The sequence below is a fragment of the Bos grunniens genome, chromosome 19 (genome assembly GCF_055505025.1).
Source record: "Bos grunniens cultivar Pamir isolate PY7600 chromosome 19, Bosgru_T2T1.0, whole genome shotgun sequence".
Lineage (NCBI taxonomy): Eukaryota > Metazoa > Chordata > Mammalia > Artiodactyla > Bovidae > Bos > Bos grunniens.
The window spans coordinates 15,695,717-15,718,325 of record NC_141183.1 but is presented as its reverse complement, the minus strand read 5'-3'; the positions used below and the strand labels follow the sequence as shown (position 1 = coordinate 15,718,325).

General features: G+C 38.4%; 1 protein-coding gene across 9 annotated transcripts in view; it reads left to right on the top strand.

Moving 5' to 3' along the window:
• The window catches only part of TANC2 (tetratricopeptide repeat, ankyrin repeat and coiled-coil containing 2), a 363,482-nt gene that overhangs the window by 283,437 nt on the left and 57,436 nt on the right, over nt 1-22,609 (top strand). For all 9 annotated transcript variants that reach the window (XM_086357066.1, XM_086357065.1, XM_086357063.1 and 6 more), the window contains 3 exons: nt 5,340-5,571; nt 17,553-17,719; nt 21,650-22,257. In XM_086357066.1, the coding sequence (XP_086213192.1) occupies nt 5,340-5,571; nt 17,553-17,719; nt 21,650-22,257 (1,007 nt within the window). The remainder of the gene's footprint in view (nt 1-5,339; nt 5,572-17,552; nt 17,720-21,649; nt 22,258-22,609) is intronic.

The following is a 22,609-nucleotide window of genomic DNA, read 5'->3' as shown; positions in this document are numbered from 1 at the left end:
GCCATGGCCTCTCCAGGAGATCTTCCTGACCCAGGGATCGAACCCAAGTCTCCTCTGTCTCCTGCATTGGCAGGCAGGTTCTTTACCACTAGCACCACCGGGGAAGCCCAGAGGGCCTTTACATTTTTTATCTAGCCCAGGGTTTCTCAGCCTCAACACCGTTGACATTTTGGGCCAGATAACTCTTGGTCTGCGGGCTGTCCTGTTTAGTGTACTGTGCTGAGTATCCCGGGCCTCTGCCCACTGTCCAGTGGTATCCTGCCACCCACAGTCATGTTGACCAAAACTGTCTCCAGACGTCACCAAATGTCCCCTGGGGAGCAGAGCCACCCCAGATGAAAGCCTCTGCTCTATCTATCTGCTCATATCTCCCGCCTCTCCCCACTCACTCGCATTCTAGCTGCATTGGAGGTGTAAAGCTGTGTCTTGCCTGAGGGGCGTCACACGTGCTGTCTTCCTCTGCCTGGGACACACCTGCCCCAATGCGCTTCTCATCATCCTTTAGATTGCAGCTTAAGTTTCACCTCTAAGGAGGCCTTTCCAGCTCTCCTTAGTTCCTTAGATGGCCCCAGCTTGTGTTACACCTGCATCTTGTATTTCCTATCTCATCATGCTTTTTCCCCAGTTCTATCGAGATTAACTGACATAGAATACTGTCTTAGTTAAAGATGTACAGCATAATGATTTGATATGTGTAGTTAGTTAATAGCCATCACCTCACATAGTTACAGAATTTTTGGTGTGATAACTTTTAAAGTCTACTCTCTTAAGTCATTTTCAACTATATAATGTAGGACTGTAAACTGTAGTCACCAGGTAGTACATTATGGTAATAATAATAATGTTGCAGATGGATACTGAAATTAGTGGGTAACAATTTGGGGAGGAACAGTATTTGCACTGACTCAAAGTATCTCCTCTAAGATATTTAACTATAAAGGGTAAGATAGTAGCTTTATAGTAAAGAAACCTGGCAGAAACCTTTACCTTAGCCAAGCAATCAAGGTCAGCACCACCAGGATCAGGACGTGTCACATCATGAACCCTGTGACATGATCCACTGAAAAGGACAAAACATTGTTTTTGTGGTATTCTTGCAAAAAAAAAAAAAATCTCAACTGGAAAATGAGGAAAACATGAGAGGAACTCACACTGACTGATATTCAACAAAGTAACGGATCAGTACTCTTCAAAAGTGTCAAGGCCATGAAACACAAAGACTGAGGAGCTCTTACAGACTACAGGAGTCTAAGGAGAAATAACAACTGGATAGAATGCTGGAACAGAAAAAGGTCATGAGTGGAAAACTGACAGCATTTGAATACTGCCTCTAGTTCATAGTGTGTGCCAGTGTTATTTCCTGGTTTCAATAATTATGCTATGATTATGTAAGATGTTAAGGGAAGCTGGGTAAGGAATATACGGAAACTCACATCTTTTTGCAACATTTAAGTCTAAAATTAGCTCAAAATAAAAAGTTTAAAAAAAAAATTCCTACTGCAAAAAAAAGAGCTCCAAGCTGGAAAATTACTGAGGCCAAACCCAAGTCTTGAGCTATTCCTAGCTGCCAGTCCCAGGATGAGAATTACAGCCATAGTTGAGGGAGAAAGGGCAAAGTAAATGTTTTTACCCTGAGCCGCGAGGTCACTAGACACAGGAAAATCCAAACTGAAGTATTGGAAGGGATGTGCCGAGTAGGAAATCAACCAGGTGGTAGTGAGAGAGTTCAAGAAAGAGTGATGAGAAAGAGATAGGGAATAAAAATATGAGAGCGTGAAGGAAGGTCAGTGGCAACATTAGAGTTTGCTGGGACCTCCCTGGTGGCCCCATGGTTAAGAGCCTGCTCTTCCGTGGCAGGGGCACGGATTCAATCCATGATTGGAATCCCCCATCCTGCATGCCATGTGGCATGACCCCGAAAAAAATTTTAAGTGATGCCAGTGACAGCTGATGTGAGAGTTGGACCATAAAGAAGGCTGAGCACCAAAGAATCGATGCTTTTAATTGTGGTGCTGGAGAAGACTTAAAGAGTCCCTTGGACAGAAAGAAGATCAAATCAGTCAATCCTAAGGGAAATCAACCCTGAATACTCATTGGAAGGACTGATGCTGAAGCTGAAGCTTCCTGTACTTTGGCCACCTGATGTGAAGAACTGACTCATCAGAAAAGACCCTGATGCTGGGAAATATTGAAGGCAGGAGGAGAAGAGGGCAGCAGAGGATGAGATGGTTGGATAGCATCACCACGTCCATCAAGTTGGTGATGCCATCCAGCCATCTCGTTCTCTGTCGTCCCCTTCTCCTCCTGCCCTCAATCTTCCCCAACATCAGGGTCTTTTCTGATGAGTCAGTTGTTCACATCAGATGGCCAAAGTATTGGAGCTTCAGCTTCAGCATCAGTTCTTCCAATGAATATTCAGGATTGATTTCCTTTAGGGTTGACTGGTTTGATCTCCTTGCAGTCCAAAGGACTCTCAAGAGTCCTCTCCAACACTCCAGCTCAATTCTTGGCACTCAGCTCTCTTTATGGTCCAACTCTTATATCCATACATGACTACTGGAAAAACCATAGCTTTGACCAGATGGACCTTTGTTGGCAAAGTAATGTCTCTGCTTTTTCATATGCTATCTAAGTTGGTCATAGCTTTTCTTCCAAGGAGCAAGCGTCTTTAAATTTCATGACTGCAGTCACCATCTGCAGTGATTTTGGAGCCCAAGAAAATAAAGTCTGTCACTATTTCTACTGTTTCCCCATCTATTTATCATGAAGTGATGGGACTGGATGTCATGATCTTTGTTTTTTGAATGTTGAGTTTTAAGCCAACTTTTTCACTCTCCTCTTTCACTTTCATCAAGAGGCTCTTTAATTCCTCCTCACTTTCTGTCATAAGGGTGATGTCATCTGAAGTTATTGATATTTCTCCCAACAAACTTGATTCCAGCTTGTGCTTCATCCAGCCCAGCATTTTGCACAATGTCTTGTGCATATAGGTTAAATAAGCAGGGTGACAATATACAGCCTTGACATACTCCATTCCCAATTTGGAACCAGTCCAATTTTCCGTGTCCAGTTCTAACTGTTGCTTCTTGACCTGCATACAGGTTTCTCAGGAGGCAGGTAAGGTGGTCTGATATTGCAGTATTATTATTCCAGTAATACCAGTTGGTCTGGTATTACTGGAATAATAGTGACTGAATATAGGCCGTGGTCACTTCCTCAGAGCTGTAGGGAGTGATCTTTTGCCCTTCACTGAACACTAGCACAGTGAGAGACTGAAGGTAAAAAACTGTGTTTCCTATTCATGTATGTGGGAAAAGTTGTTGTAATGTCAACAGATAATTTGGGAGAAATACCAAGTGTTTTTGACAGATTATATGTACACTTACATACCGTCTAGCTGCCTGGAAATATCTAGTAAGTGACCTATTTTGAGTCAAAGTACAAATTTCATGAAGATGTTGAATGGTCTGTCTGCCTGAAGTCTGCAGAGGAGTTAAGATTTTATATTTGGAATGCCTAAAAATTTTTAAACTCAAAGAAACAAAGGCAGCCCCAGAAGGGGCAACTTTCTCAGTGATCTCTGTTAGGTGAAACTTCAGATAGCCAAGAGTGTAGATGATTTTTAATGAAACCAGGGCAAGAACCCTCTTCCTAAATTTTAAACTTTTTATCTTCACACTCGTATCCCATTACTTCAGGTAAAGGGTAAGTTATAGCTGATTTGCTCAGCTGTACTTTGCCTCGACATAGGAAATCAATTGAGATAAAATATGATGAAAGTTCATATTGATTCAGAGATTTGCTGTTTTCTTTTTATAAAGTGGAGATTTGTGTCCATGTGTACATAACCACTGACTTTCACTGTTCACTAAGAGGACAGATCAATTGCTGTCAAGTTTTCTTTTTGGGTTCCTTACCTTGTGTTTAAGATCAGTAATAAAGCAGTGATCAATCTATCTACAAAAGAGAGTGGAGATTTCTAAGTATACCTCCTCATTTCCATTTCCACACTATGCTCAGACATCATTGCTTCACTTACAAGCAATCCCTGTCCTCAGCTTTCCAGGTGTAGTAACATTTCCTGTGTTGTTCATTTTTCTTTTAATGTTAATGAGAAGGATTTCAGATATTTTTTAAAAAGTGATATTTCCAGCATTTGTTAAAGAGCTAGAATGACCATACCTACAGGTTAGGAGTCATTTCAAAGCAGAACACTTTCGTGGATGATTCTGTTCTTTGAGAGCTGGGGTCCCAGTAGTATATCTGTGCATGCTCTTAGGGCAAATTTCAAATGCCTGAGGCACAAAGGCAGTAGCTGAAAAGAAGAAAGTGTACAGAACCTTGATGATGACCGTGATAATGATGGAGAGGAAGAGGAGAAGACATTGCTGGTGGTGGTGGTGGCGGCATCAGCTAACATGACTGCATTATGTTTTGAGCACCATGTCAAGTGTGGTCTGTACATTCAGGCTAAATCTCCCCTGCAGTTTCTACATAGGCCCATCACTTTTGTAGGTAGTACTGAGCCAACAGAGTGGTCTAGATTAAAATCACTCTCTGCCCTTCTTGCCCTTGAGGCAAAAGGAACAACCAGAAGATACAAAGCAAACACTGTGCAAATTTAAACAAATAAGAAAACAGAGCTTAAAATTGCAAGTTCCAGCCAGACTGGCTAGACCCTAGATGATATTAAGATGCATGCATTTTCTGAGTTCTTTGAATTTAACACGTGCATCTGACAAAAATCTCACTCCTCCTTCCTATTATCTAATTCTTATCCTCTCTGTCTCTGGGTGCTTAGAAAACTATTTAGTGATAATTCTTAAGTCTGCATTATTTTATTTTCCATAAAACTGATTACAACACAATTATAATTTTTTAAATATGCCTTATAAACATATGTTTGTTGAGTCTAACATATGGTATTTCTCTGGTTATTTTATTCCTGATGCTTTGTTACAGTATCAGATTGTTTCATGTACTACTTCATGCTGAATAAATATTAGAGAGATTAATCTTTATTCTCAGGCCTGCTTCCTATTTTAATCTAGAGGAAAAGCTCAGTTTGTATTTATAAGTTTTATTTATGAATTATGGTACCAAACACATACAAGAGAAATATTGGGTCAAATTTGTTATCTTAGATAAATCAGGGCAATTTCCAAGTTAACAGCTTTTGTTTTCACTTCAAGAAGTTGAGGAGTGGGGTGACAGAAGACAGTGTTAGAGAATAACCATACAGTAACCATGACCAACTTAGTGACCAAACACACACACACAACCATGACTGCTGCTCTTGCTGCTGCTCAACCTGTCTGCGTGCTCATCTTCTTTCTTAGGTGGTTGCCTATCACTATTGCCAAGCAGATAACGCCTACACCTGCCTGGTGCCTGAGTTCGTCCACAATGTTGCTGCCCTGCTCTGCCGCTCCCCTCAGCTGGCAGCCTATCGGGAGCAGCTTCTCCGAGAGCCTCACCTCCAGAGCATGCTGAGCCTTCGGTCCTGTGTTCAAGACCCCATGGCCTCCTTCCGGAGGGGAGTGCTGGAGCCCCTGGAGAATCTCCACAAAGGTACAGATGAGGTGCAGAGCAGGTGGAAGGTGGAGGCTCTGGAGCCCAAGTTCACCTGGGGGCATGTTATAGAAATGATTATTTTTATCACACTGCCAAAAGTTAAATGTTCCTACAGGGTACAGTTAACAAATAAAAGGTTTTACTCAGAGGAAAAAAAAAAAAATAAGAAATTCCTCCAAGAATTGGTAATTCCTTCTCTCTGCATAAAAATTTTCATTCTCATTTCCAAATACAATGCATTCTTCTTGAACTAAAGATAGTTGAGCTTCCAGTCCTTTCTGTGGAGTTCAAATAGATCACTAAAGCCATGGCTCCCTCTCTATGCCATGGAGTTTCTATGGTTACAAACATCCTCAGTCTTTATATTTGCCTTTTTTTTTATTACTCCACAGTCAGGTAAAATGAAGGGGTTACATAACTATGTGTATGCAAAAAAAAATACTTAATCATCCACTAAAAGGTATTAAGATATTTTTAAGAACTGGGGAGAAGTGATCATGTCCATGCCTTTTCTTTGTTTTAACTCTGCAACTCTGGTGGTATTGTTTTTCAGTTGTGTCCGACTCTTTGCAGCCCCACAGATTGCAGCATGCCAGGCTTCCCTGTCCCTCACTATCTCCCAGAGTTTGTTCAAACTCATGTCCATTGATTTGGTGATGCCATCCAACCATCTCATTCTCTGTCACCCCCTTCTCCTGCCCTCAATCTTTCCCAGCATCAGGGTCTTTTCCAATGAGTCAGCTCTCTGGTGTTGGCCGAGGCCTAAGTGTAACCACCTCATTCTTCACCTCTGCCCCTTCCCCAGCATGTTCTGTCCATGCTGGGAGCCGAAGAAAAGGACCTGAGTAAGCATGAGATGCCTGAGCAATCCTGTTTATCCCTGAGAGACTTACATACTTTCCTTGAACATTTCTCAGGTACTCGTATAAGAATTTGCGTTCTCCTGGCCACTGTCTCATTATGTCGACTTCCATGCTGATCACCATGTATCAGAGTTTTTCTTCTGGACTCCGATAACCTCTGTCTATAGCTTTGCTACCTACCAATCAGCTTTCCCACGCCCTAGACTTTTCTAACATTGAGATTCACCACAAATATTTTAAACATGTTTTCTGTCCATTCAGTCAACCTTTAAATCCCATTAATTGTGCCTTCTTGATGTTTCTCACGTCTCAAAATCATTCCTGCCACTGTCACCCTAAAGGCTGCTCAGCTGCCTGTGACATCACATCTGTGTTGCTGCCGTTACTGGTCTTTGGACTTCTGGTCTAGTGCTGTGTTCACATCATAACACATTTGGAAAATTATTCGAATGTATATAGCACACAGGGGTAAAAAATTAAGACTCCTCGTGGCTGGACATCACTGGTTCTGAAGCTACAGCTGCACGGAGCCCCTGATGCCCGGAGGGCTGAAGGAATTCATGTTTAGGCACATCTCTAACCCATTCATGGCATTCCTGGTGGGTAATATCTGCCCCAGTCTCTACAGTCTTCTAGACTTTACGTACTGCTTCCAGATAAAGCTTTATAAAACAGTGCTCTGGTCACTGAATTTCCCTGTTCAGAAACCTCCAGTGACTCCCTGTTAACTCACTGAATTAACTTCCAGCTCCTTAGTCTGTCATTTAAGGTATTTAATGGCCTGGATCCAACCTACTTTCTAGCCTTATGATCCACTTTTACCCTTATGAACCCTGTGTTTACATATAAACCAAAATATTCACAAATCCCTAAATACTTCCTTAAATTTTCCTGCCTCCATACATCTGCTCATTGATTCCTTTTCTTGATATGCCTTCTCCTCACATCTCAGAATCCTACCCATCTTTCATGGACCACCTTAAATACCACCTTATTCATGAAATACCTGCTGATCCACCAACTTCCTCCAGTAAGTTACCGTGTCCTTCCAAATTGACATTAGGGTTTTTTTATATCTTACTTATGGTATTTCATATATTACTACCTATATATATTTTACTACATAATATATTACTACATAATATATTTCATATATTACTACATAATATATTTCATATATTACTACCTTTCATATATTACTACTAATTTAATAGAACTTCAATTTTTGTTACTAACATTTATTGAACTTTTATTATATGTCAGATATACTTTGTGCTTTATAGGAATTAGTTGTTTCTATACTTATTCCTTTGTCTGAATTATATGCTGTTGAGGCTAAGAACTTATTCAACTTTTATCCTTCATGGTGATTACCTCAACCATGAACGTAGCAGGCATTTCAGGACATAAATTTTGAACAAATAAGTAAGATAGAAATTGTTCCCATATAGGGATACCTTGAGGGAAGGTCAGTGATACAGGATCTACATTTTAATGCTAATTTAAGGAAAATATTCAAATGTTTGCAGGCTCAGCTCTAGATTCTCAACCATAATTCATGTGTTTTATAATTTTGCTACTAAATATATTTGCTGCTCATTTAGGTCTCCACAACCAGCTTTAGCTATCCCCATTGATAAATGTTCTCTGAGTGAATTTAATTATTCTATCAAATTACCATGTTCTTACCCTGAAAACAAAATCACCATCATGAGCAACAGCTGGAAACACAATTTGTAAAATAAATTAAATACTGAAAATTATTTGATTAATCCCAAAGAAGACTGGAAAGAAAAAACAGAATATATATATATATATATTTTTTTTTTAAGTATGGAACAAGCAAAATGCAAGACTTAAATCAACTATGAGTAATTACATTAAATTTAAATGGACCAAATAATTCTGTTAAAAGGCAGAAACCATCAGACTGGATTATAAAAGCAAGACTCAGTAATATGCCATGCATAGGAAAGTTTATTTAAAGACACAGATTCAAAGTGAAAGAGCAGAAAAATATGTACCCTATAAACATGGAGCATAAGAAAGCTGGAGTGAGTATGTTCATGTGAGGAGGAGTGGACTTCAAGACAAGGAGTATGACCAGAGGGGCATTTCATAAACACAAAAGGATCAGTTCATCAGAAGATAAAATAATCCTAAATGCGTATGAACCTAACAGTGAAGTTTCAAAATACATGAATCAAAAACTAAACTAGAACTAAAGAGCTGAATAGACAAATAATTATAGTTGGAGATTTTAACTTCTCTGTCTCAATAACTGTTAGAACAAATAGACAGAAAATTAGTAAGTATATAGAAGATTTTAACAACACTGTCAACCAGTGTGACCCAGTTGGCATTTGTAGAACACTGTCAATAACTGCATAATACACATTCCTTTCAAGTGCACAAGGATTGTATCTGGGCCATAAAATAAGTCTGAATTCAAAAAACTAAAATCTTACAGAAAATGTTCTCTGAGATAATGCAGTTTAATTAGAAATCAATACACAGAAAATCCCCAGATATTTAGGAATTTAGCAGTGCAGTTCTAAACAACCCATGAGACAAGGAAGAAACCACAAAGGAAATTATAAAAACTTCAAACTGAGTAGTAAAAAATAAATGATTAAGTTTATGAGTTAATAAACTAGAAAAAAATGAGGAAAATAAACCTAGAGTAAGCAGAAAGAAATAATAAAAAGCAAGAGCTGCAATCTGTGAAATAGAAAATTAATATTTTTAAAAATTAAAATTTATAGCAATAAATTCAACAACTTAAATTGGGCAAATTCTATAAAAAACACAACAAAAGTGACTCAAAAGGAAAGAAAAAAATCTGAATAGCTCTTATCTGTTTAATTTTTAGCTCTTACCTATTTAAGTTCAAATGAAAAAAAACCTCTAAAAAGAAAACTCCAGGCGCAAATGGTTTTATTAATGAGTTTTATCCAGCATTTAAGGAAGAAATAATATAAATCTTGCATAAATGTTTTCAGAAAATAAAGGAGAAGAGAACATTTCTCAGTTTGTTTTATTAGACATGCATACTGCTGAAACCAGCCTTTGGTAAGGACCATACAAGGCAATGGCACCCCACTCCAGTACTCTTGCCTGGAAAATCCCATGGATGGAGGAGCCTGGTAGGCTGTAGTCCATGGGGTCGCTAGGAGTCGGACACAACTGAGCGACTTCACTTTCACTTTTCACTCTCCTGCATTGGAGAAGGAAATGGCAACCCACTCCAGTGTTCTTGCCTGGAGAATCCCAGGGACGGGGGAGCCTGGTGGGCTTCCGTCTATGGAGTCGCACAGAGTCAGACACGACTGAAGCGACGCAGCAGCAGCAGCAGCAGCGTACAAGAAAAGAAAATTATGGGCAAGAATTCCTCATGACCATAATAGCAAAATCCTGGGAAAAACAAAATAGCAAATTGATTAGTTCTACTTGATCAGGAATACAGTGTTTAACATTTGAAAGTTAATTAGTGTGACTCATCATACTAGCAGAATAAATGAGAAAATCTATGTCTTTATGTAAACATATATTTATAATCTCAATAAATGCAGAAAAAAATAATTAGTTAATAGTAAAAATGGTCTGCACACTAGGAATAGAAGAAAACTTAGCCTCATAAAGGACAACTCCAAAACATACACAATGAAATGTTAAGTACATTTCCCCTTTTATCAGGAGCTTGGTGACTTATTTTCAACATTTTTCAGTGGTCCAAGCTAGCACAGTTAAGAAAACAAACAAGCAAACAGTATGAAGATTGGAAAGGAAGAAGTAAAACTTGCTTTATTTGCTGATGTGCTTGTTTACTGGAACACTCTACGGAATCTACAAAAGAAAAGAAAAGCCTGCTAGAATTAGTAAATGTAGAGCTACTGTCGATATGGTCAGTATGTGGTATCTATTGTGTTTATTTTGGATGGCATCACCGACCTGATGGACATGAGTTTGAGCAAGCTCCAAGAGTTGGTGATGGAGTTGCAGCCTGCCATGCTGCAGTCTATGGGGTCACAAAGAGTCAGACACAACTGAGCGACTGAACTGAACTGAATTATGTTTATATACTAGCAGAAAACAGCTGAAAAGTGAAATTTAAAAAGTAGTATGCCAGTTTTAAAACATGGCTGCAAATTCTTTGACATTCCTCCCATCCAGCGTTAGAGTGTGTGTCTCGTTCCCTTGAATTTTAGCAAGCTTGTGACTGCTTCAACCAAGAAAATATGACAAAATGATGCTGTGTATAGTTGAGGCTAGGTTATAAATGGTCATGCTGCTCCCATCTTCTTTACTGAAACACTTGTTTTTTGGAGATGCATTGCCATGTCACGGGCTTCCCTGGTGGCTCAGTGATAAGAATCCGCCTGCTAATGCAGAAAATGCAGGTTCAGTTCCTGGGTCAGGAAGATCCCCTGGAGAAGGAAATGACAACCCACTCCAATATCCTTGCATGGGAAATCCCATGGACAGAGGATCCTTGCGAGCCCATGAGGTCGCAAGAGAGTCAGACACAACTCAGCAACCAAACAACAACAATTGCCACGTGAAAAGACTGACTACTTTGAGTTTATCAACAAGTACGGACCACAAGTAGCAGCCATATTTATGTAAGTTTCCCAGTTGACTGTTCTAGTCAAAAAAGTCATTCTGGCCCTGATACCAGACATGTGGGTTTTTGTTGCAGATGATTCCATTTCCCAGTTATTTGAGTAACAGCTTTTTGATGTAACAGTAGATAACTGGAGCAAATACTATTTTCTATAGAATCAAAATGCTTAAGAATAAATTTAACAAAAGGTGTGTCAAAAGTTCCGCCGTGAGAACTATAAAACATACAAAGCAAAAGTAAAGAAGTTAGTAAATGGAAGAGGTATGCCATGTTTGTAGATTGAAGTTTTTCCCCAAATTGGTCTATAGATTCAATATAATTCCAATCAAAATCCCAGCAGGATTTTTTTTTTAATTTACAACTTTCAGAAATGCAAAGAACCATGAATAGCCAAAACAATCTTAAAAAGAATTGGAAGATCAACAGTTACAGGCCAACAGTACCTGGTTTCAAGACTTAATATAGAGCTATAGAAATCATGACAGGTAGTAATGTGTTAGTAAATGTTTAACAATCAGCCCAGGGATAGGGGCCTGATTTGACCATAAAAAAACTTAACAATCAGCTCTCATGAGCCAACTTGAGCCGCTCTAGCACTCCACTGACAGAGTGGTATTCCCACAAGGAGAGAGAAATAGATCAATGGAACACAATGGAGAATCTAAAGATAAACCCGCAATATGGAGTCAGTTGACCTTCTTCAAAGATGCCAAGATAATTTGGAAAAAAGAATTTTTTGTCATCAAATGATGCTACAACAGCTGGATACCAGTATGGGGAAAAAATGAATCTCAATCCTTATCTTGCATCATACACAAAAATTAACTTGAGATTGTATCCAAAATATAAAAGCGAAATCTCTAAAGCTAATAAAAAACTTAGAATATCTTCACAACCTTGGGGTAGGTAAAGATTTCTTAGGTCCTGAAAATCATCAGTCATGTAAGAAAAAATTAATAAATTGTACTTTGTCAAAATTTTAAATGTCTGCTCCCCATAAGATACTACTAAGAAAAAGGAAAAGAAAATCACAAAGGGGGAGAAAATATTCACTCTGTGTGTGTGCACACTCATGTGTGTATGTGGCATAGTGCTTATATCCACGGTATTTAAAGAATTTCAGTAAGTTATTGAAGAAAGGATAAATCATTTCTGAAATGGACAAAAGATTTAGGTGCTTCACAAAAGAAGATATATAAATAGCCTACCAGCACATAAAAAGGTGTTTGCCATCATTAGTCATCAGGCAGATACAAATTTAAATCACAATGAGATACCACTTTACATCCACCACAATGGTTAAAATTCTTAAAGCTGAGCATCAAATGTTGATGAGGTATACAACTAGAACCTTTACATGTCACTGATGGGAGTTTAAAGTGATACAACTACTTTGGAAGACTAGTTGGCCGTTCCTTATAAAGTTAAATATGAATCTGCCTTATGACCAAGCAATTCTAATTCTTATGACCAAGCAGTTTCAAGCAAAATACATTTTAGGTAAATGTATTTACCCAAAAGAAATGAAAACATATATCTACAAAAAGACTCATGCAAGAATGTTTATATCAAAGATTATTCATAGTGTTTAAGAACTGAAAACACCCCAAAGATCTTTCAACAAAAGCATACATAAACAAATTGTATATTCATATGATGCATAATAAATGAATTATTAATATGCTTCTTAGTAATAAAAGGAACAAATTAATAGTAAACTCAACAATGTATTGATAGATAACTCTCAAAAACTTTATGTTAATCATAAGAAGCAAGTATAGTCAATGGTGATGTGAATCAGAACAGTGGTGCCTATTGAGCACTGGACCTCTAGGGTAATGAACATGTTCTATCTTTGCTCAGGATGTTAGTTACAAGGGTATATGTGTTTGTCAAAACTCACCAATGTGTATAGTTTAGATCTTCACAATGAATTGTATTAATTATACATAAATTTTTATCACAATAGTTTTTAAAATAGGGAATTTTTTAAGGTAACTGGAATTTTCTTCCCAGGAAGGTTCAGTAGAAACAGCTTCTATTTAAATTCAGGAACTACATTTCAACTTATATATTTTTATTTAAAAAATGAGAGTCAACATTTTTCTTTTTTTTTTTTTTTTTGAGAGTCAACATTTTTCACATTTCTTTAAGGTTCTACAAGTGTGGTGACTAAAAACAAACACATATACATATAAAACAAATGGAAATGTTTCAGAGTTTCTTGATGAACTTTTGCTTTGGCCATCAAGATGAAATGAAAGGTGATACTTGTTTGTTATCACAACTAAAAGGAAGTGCACATAAAGTGCAGCTTTTTTGAACAAAAAATGTTGTCTTATGTGAGTCTTCTTTTCATTTTTGAGAATCCCTATGCAATACACCAGTAATATTAATAAAATAGAATCTCATGCACTAGACCAGTTTTGCCTTTGGTTCTAGCTGTCCCCTCTTCTCTTGCAGTCTCTTTACTTCTTATTTCTCTCAGGTATCTAGAGAGAGTCTTAGAACAGGACTACTAAAGAAGACAGTGCCAAGTATTTATTAAGCATATATGTAAGTGAGGGCAGTGGGGCCTCCCTGCTGAGTACGTATGTACAGGGAATTTAAAACAAGGGTTAACGGGCTTCGGAGACCTTTCCAGGGACTTGTCAGCCAGAACAGTGGCTCCTAAGCATCAGTCCATTTAAAGTTTTCATTAGTCCATGACAAAATAGAAACAGCCTAGAATTTGTGTGGGTGTAAAACACAGATGTGGTTTTGCATAGACATATATATAAAAGTTAGATAATATCTCCCTTCTTCTACTGTTAAAATATTTTTATTCTATGAAATAATGGTAGTAGTTGTACTGTACATGTTCTTACATGGCAAATTATGAAGCAGATCCTTCGTTGATCCCAATTTTTTTTTAATTTTCATTGATAAAATCTTTTAAAAGCTACTGAGTCAGAGTATGTATTTAAATATACAAAGTTTGAAATGAGCAAGCATTCTTATAAGGCTGGTTGCATTTGAAAGGCAAAGTCTAAAGATCACTAAGGTCTCACTTCTTAAATTTATAATTGAGAGACCTCATCATTTAGCAAAAGAAAAGGAAATTTTTTAGGTTTCAATGAGTCACATTTTTTAAAAAAGAAATATATTGTCTACTCATTGGATGAATATTATAGTCTACTGGAAATTTATGGAAATGAAAATTTAATGTTATTACCGTTTGAGTTATTTCATTCATTAAAATGTTCAGATGATAATTTAGAGCGTGTTCTTGATCTTGATGCTTGAAATGTTTTCCCAAAGAAAATTTCACCAGATGCGTGCATTATCATCAGGCTTTTTCTCCACTTGACAATCATGGCTTTCTTACAGCGGAGCCTGGGTGAAGTTAAAGGAGGTCTGACTGAAGTGGTGGAGACAGTGATGTGCTTGTAAATTTTAACAACCAGCTGTAGGAAGGAGGGCTTGTAACATTTGCAGTTAAGAGTTAGAGTTAGTCGCTAAGAGTTAGCAACTAAACAACAACAAATTGTATAAATAAATAGTCCCACTTGGACCAGTTTGAAGCTACCAGTTGCTTAACAACCAACTCCTGAAAATATTTCAGTGGATTCTCCTGAACCAGCACAGGATGGCTCCAGCACACCACGGAGTGGGGTTGGTGGTGGTACTCACTAGCCGAGGACAGCTGTAATGTATCTGCCAAGCAGAACGCAATAAAGACATGATTTTGCTTAAAGGAGCCAAGTTCCTCAAAATCAAGAACTTAAGAACCCCCCTTTTGGTGGGTAAATTCCAATTCGTTCCAAGCAGCTCCTCTCTCTTCCTAAGTTCTTTTTACTCCCGAAAGGAACAATGTATTTTCTTAGCTCTACATCATCTAGAATGACATTTCATTAATAATCATTGTTAATAGAGCTGAAATCCATCATTTCTCTTCCTAAAGTCACCAGATGAAAGTAATACTTGAACTCTTCATAATTTGAGAACTGATTTATAGTACTTAAGCTATTGAAATTAAATTTATGTAAAGCTAGTACTTTAGAGGGAAAATATAAAGTTGTATTAATCATGCAAAAAATTTGCATACAATTTGAAACAACAATATATAGGGTTTTGACTGGTTTTGACTCTTTCAAAGGCTAACGGAACCAATGTGGTACCGAAGTCCACAGACTTCCTTCTGTCCCCAGTTTCACCTTCTTTTTCTTCCTCACATGTTTCCTGTTTCAGGCATCCCAGTGACTTCTCTGTTTCTTCCCCCATGCTTTCCTCTTTTCAGAGCCTGTAAGTTCAGTTCAGTCACTCAGTCATGTCTGACTCTTTGCAACCCCATAGACTGCAGCACGCCAGGCTTCCCTGTCCATCATCAACTCCTGGAGCTTACTCAAACTCATGTCTATCAAGTCAGTGATGCCATCCAACCATTGCATCCTCTGTCGTCCCCTTCTCCTCCCATGTTCAATCTTTCCCAGCATCAGGGTCTTTTCCAGTGAGTTAGCTCTTTGCATCAGGTGGCCAAAGTATTGGAGTTTCAGCTTCAGCATCAGTCCTTCCAATGAATATTCAGAACTAATTTCCTTTAGGATGGACTGGTTGGATCTTCTGGCAGTCCAAGGAGTCTTCTCCAACACCACAGTTCAAAAGCATCAATTCTTCAGTGCCGAGCTGCCTTTATAGTTCAACTCTCACATCCATACATGACTACTGGAAAAGCCATAGCTTTGACTAGATGGACCTTTGTTGGCAAAGTAATGTCTCTGTTTTTTCATATGCTGTCTAGGTTAGTCATAGCTTTTCTTCCAAGGAGCAAGCGTTTTTTAATTTCATGGCTGCAATCACCATCTGCAGTGATTTTGGAGCCCCCCAAAATAAAGTCTCTCACCGAAGTTTCTCACTGTTTCCATTGTTTCCCCAATTATTTGCCCTGAAGTGATGGGACCGGATGCCGTGATCTTAGTTTTCTGAATGTTGAGTTTTAAGCCAGCTTTTTCACTCTCCTCTTTGACTTTCATCAAGAGGCTCTTTAGTTCTTCACTTTCTGCCATAAGGGTAGTGTCATCTGCATATCTGAGGTTATTGGTATTTCTCCCAGCAATCTTGATTCCAGTTTGTGCTTCATCCAGCCCAGCATTTTGTGTGATGTACTCTACATATAAGTTAAATAAACAGGGTGACAATATACAGCCTTGACGTACTCCTTTCCCAATTTGGAACCAGTCTGTTGTTCCATGTCCAATTCTAACTGTTGCTTCTTGACCTACATACAGATTTCTCAGGAAGCCTTCTGCCTCAGAACCTGTAAAGGTCCTGCCAACTAGGAACTTTTACTTGTTCTTTGCAATTCATTTATACTACAGTGTTCATTCAGCCTGAAGATTTTTTAATCTCTAATTGTTGAATATTGTTTGAGAATCAGTAAGCATTTCATGGGAGTAGAAGCTTGAAATCTTACCAAGCCTTCTTCTACAGTCCAGCCCTAAAGATAAACTGATTTTGTCAATTAGGATAATATAGAGTCCAGGAGGGAAAAGGAAACAAAAGTGGCAGATATTTGTCTTTCCTACCTGACTCCTCTCCTGGGAAAATCACGTGAGGGTCTGGTCTCATTGAAGCTGCTTCAGATGTAGTCTAGGAAGCTGCTTATTCTCTAAGATCTCAGAATCCAGCCTGCCTGGTGTAGGTCTGTCTATTGGCTGGGATTCCTTTTCTCTGTCCCTTCATCTTTTCTATCCCACTGCATATTCACATATAGTCCTATATACTGCTTTAGACTTCAGTTTAAACTTTTTATTTATCTGTTTATTTTTTGGCAATTCCCAGAGGAATGGCACCCCACTCCAGTACTCTTGCCTGGAAAATCCCATGGACGGAGGAGCCTGGTAGGCTGCAGTCCATGGGGTCGCTAAGAGTCGGACATGACTGAGCGACTTCACTTTCTCTTTTCTCTTTCATGCATTGGAAAAGGAAATGGCAACCCACTCCAGTATTCTTGCCTGGAGAATCCCAGGGACGGCGGAGCCTAGTGGGCTGCCGTCTATGGGGTCGCACAGAGTCGGACATGACTGAAGCGACTTAGCATAGCATAGAGGAACATGTGATATTGTTCTCTTTAAGACTGTCAGAAGAGGTGGAAAAAACATTCTTTTCCAGCTTTTTCAAGTGTGTGAGAAAAATGAATTTATATGTGCAGATTCTCATACATGCAATGCTCAGACTGTCTCACAGCTGATAACATGGGAGAAATGCTGATGATGATACATATGCTTTATAGATTATTTATGTGACAAACATGTTCGTACCTGGTGAAAAACAAAATGAGCTCACTAAATGAATTATTCCATGTCTTTATAATAAATTATGTGTGCTGAGCATTCACTAAACACATGAGAGACCTTTTTAAATTTTTCCTTCCGAATAGATGTGTGATCAAAGACCCAAAAAGAGCTTACTTACTTGCTAATTATTTAGTAATTTGTTTCTTTCTATGTCAGAGAGAAAAATTCCAGATGAAGATTTCATCATCTTAATTGATGGATTAAATGAAGCAGAATTTCACAAACCGGATTATGGGGATACAATTGTATCATTTCTGAGTAAAATGATTGGAAAATTTCCTTCCTGGCTCAAGCTAATTGTAACAGTTAGGACCAGTTTACAGGTATGTGTTTGTTTCCCTTTGGACCCATAAATTATTTCCCTTGAAGAGTGCTTAAACTGAAAAGTTTAGGTCCTTGTACCCTTAGTAGTGAGCTTTTCTAAATCTCTGCCATGTTTTAGAGCATTAGCAAGAGTAATTCCCGAAAAGAATATTTTGAGAGTAAGTGGTACAGTCTAGAGAGACCATTTTCAATATTTGACTGTCTTAGTTCAAATTCCCATCCCCATTGCTCTGGGTAAGTTTTAATAAAGTGTGCCTCAAAATAGCATGAAAGAAGTTCCATTTTTCTAGGCTTTGTCCTGAGGATAGCAAACAAATAGATCCTCTAACACGTTTACTGTTTGACTTTTGTTTTATATTTTCTATCATTTAATGCCAAGAAAAATCCAGTTCAGTGTACAGTGTAGAGTCAGATTTTCTAGTTCCTCCTTCTGTTTCTCAACTTTTCATAGCATGAAGATGGACTTTCTTCTGTATATACCTTTTTATAAGAAATATTGGCACTCTTCAGGCTTTATATTAAATTTACTACCCCTGGGAGATAATTTTTTTAATTACCTTCTCTGTTTACTCACTGATCATTCACTTTATGGCCTGGAAGAATGACTAGCAATGTTGGAACTGAATCTGTGGACACATGGGCTAAAGGGTAAATGAAATGATTCCACCTTCTCTACTATTCACGGTATACCTGAGTTGATATTTTCCATTCTTTACATATTCACACTTGGTTTGAAACAGGGTTTCTCAACTTTTTCCCCCCAAACCATAGCTTTTGATGAACATTAAAATCTCGCATTGGGACTTCCCTGGTGGTCCAGTGGCTAAGACTCCACGTTCCCAATTCATAGGGGCGCAGGTTCAATCCCCTAGTCTGGGAACTAGTTCCCATATGCTGCAATTAAGAGTTCGCCTGCCATAACTAAAGAGCCCATGTGCTTCAACAAAGGGCGGAGATCCCGAGTGATGGAACTAAGGCCTGGCACAGCCAAATAAATAAATTTTTTAAATATAATAAAAATTAAAAATAAATAAAATCTCACATGTTATACATCCATCCCACTATTTTGGTGCAACACCCTTATATCAGTAGTTAACATACAGAAAATAGCCTCAATGCCCTCCTTTTCCCATCTCTCAGGCACTTAGTATTTTTCCTATAGATTGACCAATTAAGGTCAATCTGCCTTCCTTGATCAGAAACTGTACTTCTAATCCTGACCATCAACTTGCAGATGTTCGTTATTAAGATTTCAAAGTAATTTGAGTTAAATTGAAATGAATCAACATAAATGCATCTTTGTAACTAGAAGTTATGTACTCTACCATTATTGGTCAGTAGCTTGATTGTTAAAAGGTGAAGGGTGAATAAAATAAACTTCCAGGAACACAGTCTGACTAGTTTTACTAAATATACGCTTAGGAGATAATATCTTTGCTTATATTTTTACATTATGCCATGTGCAATCTCAAAAGATGTTTTAAGTATGACTTGGTAGACTAGATGACTAACTTTTCAGCTGTGCCAAAGAACAGGGAAAGCATTATATTCACAAAGTTGAAAAGGCAGTGTCTTCATAAATCAAGGCCAGCAACTCATAACCTTTTTTTTTTCTTTTTTTTAGTTTTTAAATTATGAAAGTATGATAATGCATTTACAGGAGACTTGGAAAATACAGATCAAGGTTGCATATAGTTCCACTATATATTACAATTATTTTAAGTATCTAAATTAACCAGTAACTTTTTAAAATTATTTTTATTTACCTCTGACAATGAAACAATTCACAGATCTTTCTAAATGAACCCTCATAATTGATCATTCATTATTTCCACAAACATTTGTTAAGTATATCAAGTATAAAAGCTTATTTCTAAGAGCTGAGAATAGGACAGTGAGCAAGATGGACAATATCCCTGCCCTCACAAAGCTTATTTTCTAGTGAGGAACACACATAATAAGACAGATTAGCATATGTTAAAATTTAGGCAGTGTCAGTGCTATGAAGACAGATATAACAGTGAAGAGATAAATGGGGATGACAGTTATTTTACATAGAACAGATAGGAAAGGCCTCTCCAAGGAGCCTTGTAATGTGATGAAATCTGATTTACCTTTTTAAAAGATTTCTTTGGCTCCTGGCTATGTAGATAATAAAATGTAGGGGATCAAGAACGGAAGAAGTATAGATGAAAGGTGATGGCTTAGACTAGAGTGGAACAGCAGAGATCCTTTGAAGTGGTCATATTTGGACTATATTTTGAGAAGACGGTGATGGGCTGGATGTGGACGTGAGCAAGAGAAGAGGTTCAAGGATGAATTGTGGGGTTTTGGTGAGTAATTGGGTAGATGCTGGTTTGAGGAAAAGATCTAGACAGTTCCTTCTCAGTGGAGATCCTGTGAAGTCATATTTGGAGTATATTTTGAAGAAGATGATGATGGGCTGGATGTGGATGTAAGCAAGAGAGGAGGTTCAAGGATGAATTGTGGGATTTTTGAGAGCAATTGAGTAGAGGCTGGTTTGAGGAAAAGATCTAGATAGTTCCTACTATTTGATGGTCAGGTCAGTGGTGATACTGTTTATCAACACAGGAAGGTTTGTGGTGAGGGGGAGTTTTTGTAGTTCTGATTTGGTCACAGTAAGTTTGTCTATGAAACATCCAAGTGGTAATGTTGACTCAGTGGAGATATAAGAAGAGAGCCCAGGAGAAATGACCAAGCTGGGGATATAAAATCAGGCATCATTCATGTATAGACTATATTTAGAACCATGGGATCCAGCTATTCTATGGAGTGAAGGTAGCCAGATAAGAGGAAGAATGGAGACGGGAGCCCTGAGTAGGCCGAGAAATGAGACAGGACCCAGCAGAAGAGGCTGAGTAGGAGTGGCCAGTGTGCTGAGAGGAAAATGAGGGGAATGTGTTATGGAAGCAAGCTGCAGGTAAGGGACTTGAGAAGCAAGACGTGATCACCTGTGTCAGAGACTGCTGAGGTTGAGGAGGATGAGAAATGAACCTCTATTATTTGGGAAGATGCAGATGACTGCTCATCTTAACAAGGACCATTCCAGTGAAGTGATGAGATTGAAGCCTGATTGCAGCAAATGGAGGAGAGAATGGGAAGGGAGGAATGAAATACAGTAAGCAGAGAAAACAAATTTTTTGTTACATTTTGTAAAACATGGGATCAAAGATACAGTAGTTAGAGGGAGGAATATGGAGTCCCATGTCTGTGTGATCCAGGAGAGAAGAAGAAATTGCTGCAGGAGAGGGAATGGATTCTTACAGGAGCAGAGTCTATAAGCAGATAAGAAAAGATGGATTCCAGAGCAAGAGAGACACCCCAAAGCCCTGTCACCTTCCCCCAGTATAATTTCCACGCAGATCGCCAGGGTGCCAGGCTTCCCACTGTTAAAAGATTTTTTCCTTTGGACTGAGGCATCTCCCAAAGACCCCAATTAAAATAAAGTCATTTTATACTTATGGCTGATTCACATTGTTGTATGGCAGAAACCAACACAACATTGTAAAGCAGTTATCCTCTAACTAAAAATAAATTTTAAAATAATTAAAAAAAAATAATGAGGGATAGAAAGTCAAATTCCATATGACATTCTTTGAGTCTTTTGGCATTCTATTTTCTGTTTTAGGAGTGTTATTTAGAATATTGACCATTCAGTCGCTCCTAAAATACCCTTTATGAAGACTCATAAAAGTTATTTTAAGTCTCAATTTTAGGGAAAGTTGTGTCCCTTTTAGGCAACTAATAATGTTTTAATCCTTAGACACTAATATGTCATCATATCTCCCCCTTTTCTTTGGCCACTCAGAAGTTAAGAATAAATCCGTGGACCTTGCAGTTTATCACAAGAGTTAGGGGAAACTGAAGGTCTTTCTGTCTCTCTGTCTGTCTCTCTCCATCTGTTTTAGGAAATTACCAAGCTGCTGCCTTTCCATAGGATTTTTTTGGATCGACTAGAAGAGAATGAAGCCATAGACCAGGACCTGCAGGCCTACATCCTGCACCGGATACATAGCAGCTCAGAGATCCAGAATAACATTTCTCTTAATGGCAAAATGGACAATACTACATTTGGCAAACTCAGTTCTCATCTCAAGACCCTCAGCCAAGGGTCCTATCTGTACCTGAAACTCACATTTGACCTCATAGAGAAAGGCTACCTAGTGTTAAAGAGCTCTAGCTACAAAGTAGTTCCTGTTTCGCTCTCTGAGGTTTATTTACTCCAGTGCAATATGAAGTTCCCAACCCAGTCTTCCTTTGACCGGGTGATGCCTCTCCTGAACGTGGCAGTGGCGTCTCTGCACCCACTGACTGATGAGCACATCTTCCAAGCCATCAACGCCGGCAGCATTGATGGCACGCTGGAATGGGAGGACTTCCAGCAGAGAATGGAGAACCTCTCAATGTTCCTAATCAAGCGCAGAGACATGACTCGCATGTTTGTACACCCTTCTTTTCGAGAGTGGCTTATCTGGAGAGAAGAAGGCGAGAAAACCAAATTTCTCTGTGATCCCAGGTAAGCCATAGATCGGTAATAAGCAATTGTGAGCCTGTTTTGTATTTACTGCATGGAACGTGGGTATTGGAAGCAGTGAGGAGTGGTCTTCATAGAACATTTCACATAAAGGAGACATCACCTCTGTTTCTTCTTAACATAAGGCTATGATGACGTTGACTTGTTTTGTCACAATTTTACTTCCTTAAGACTCAAAATCTGCATAGATGTTTAGAATGCTCCCTACATTCCTGTATTTTTCTAAATAATTTTCTCTGATACCCCTTTCAGAGAAATCCCCTATAGGGATCACAGGCTATAATTTAACCTTTCAACAAACTTCCTCAGTGCTTTTCAGAAAGATTTCATACAC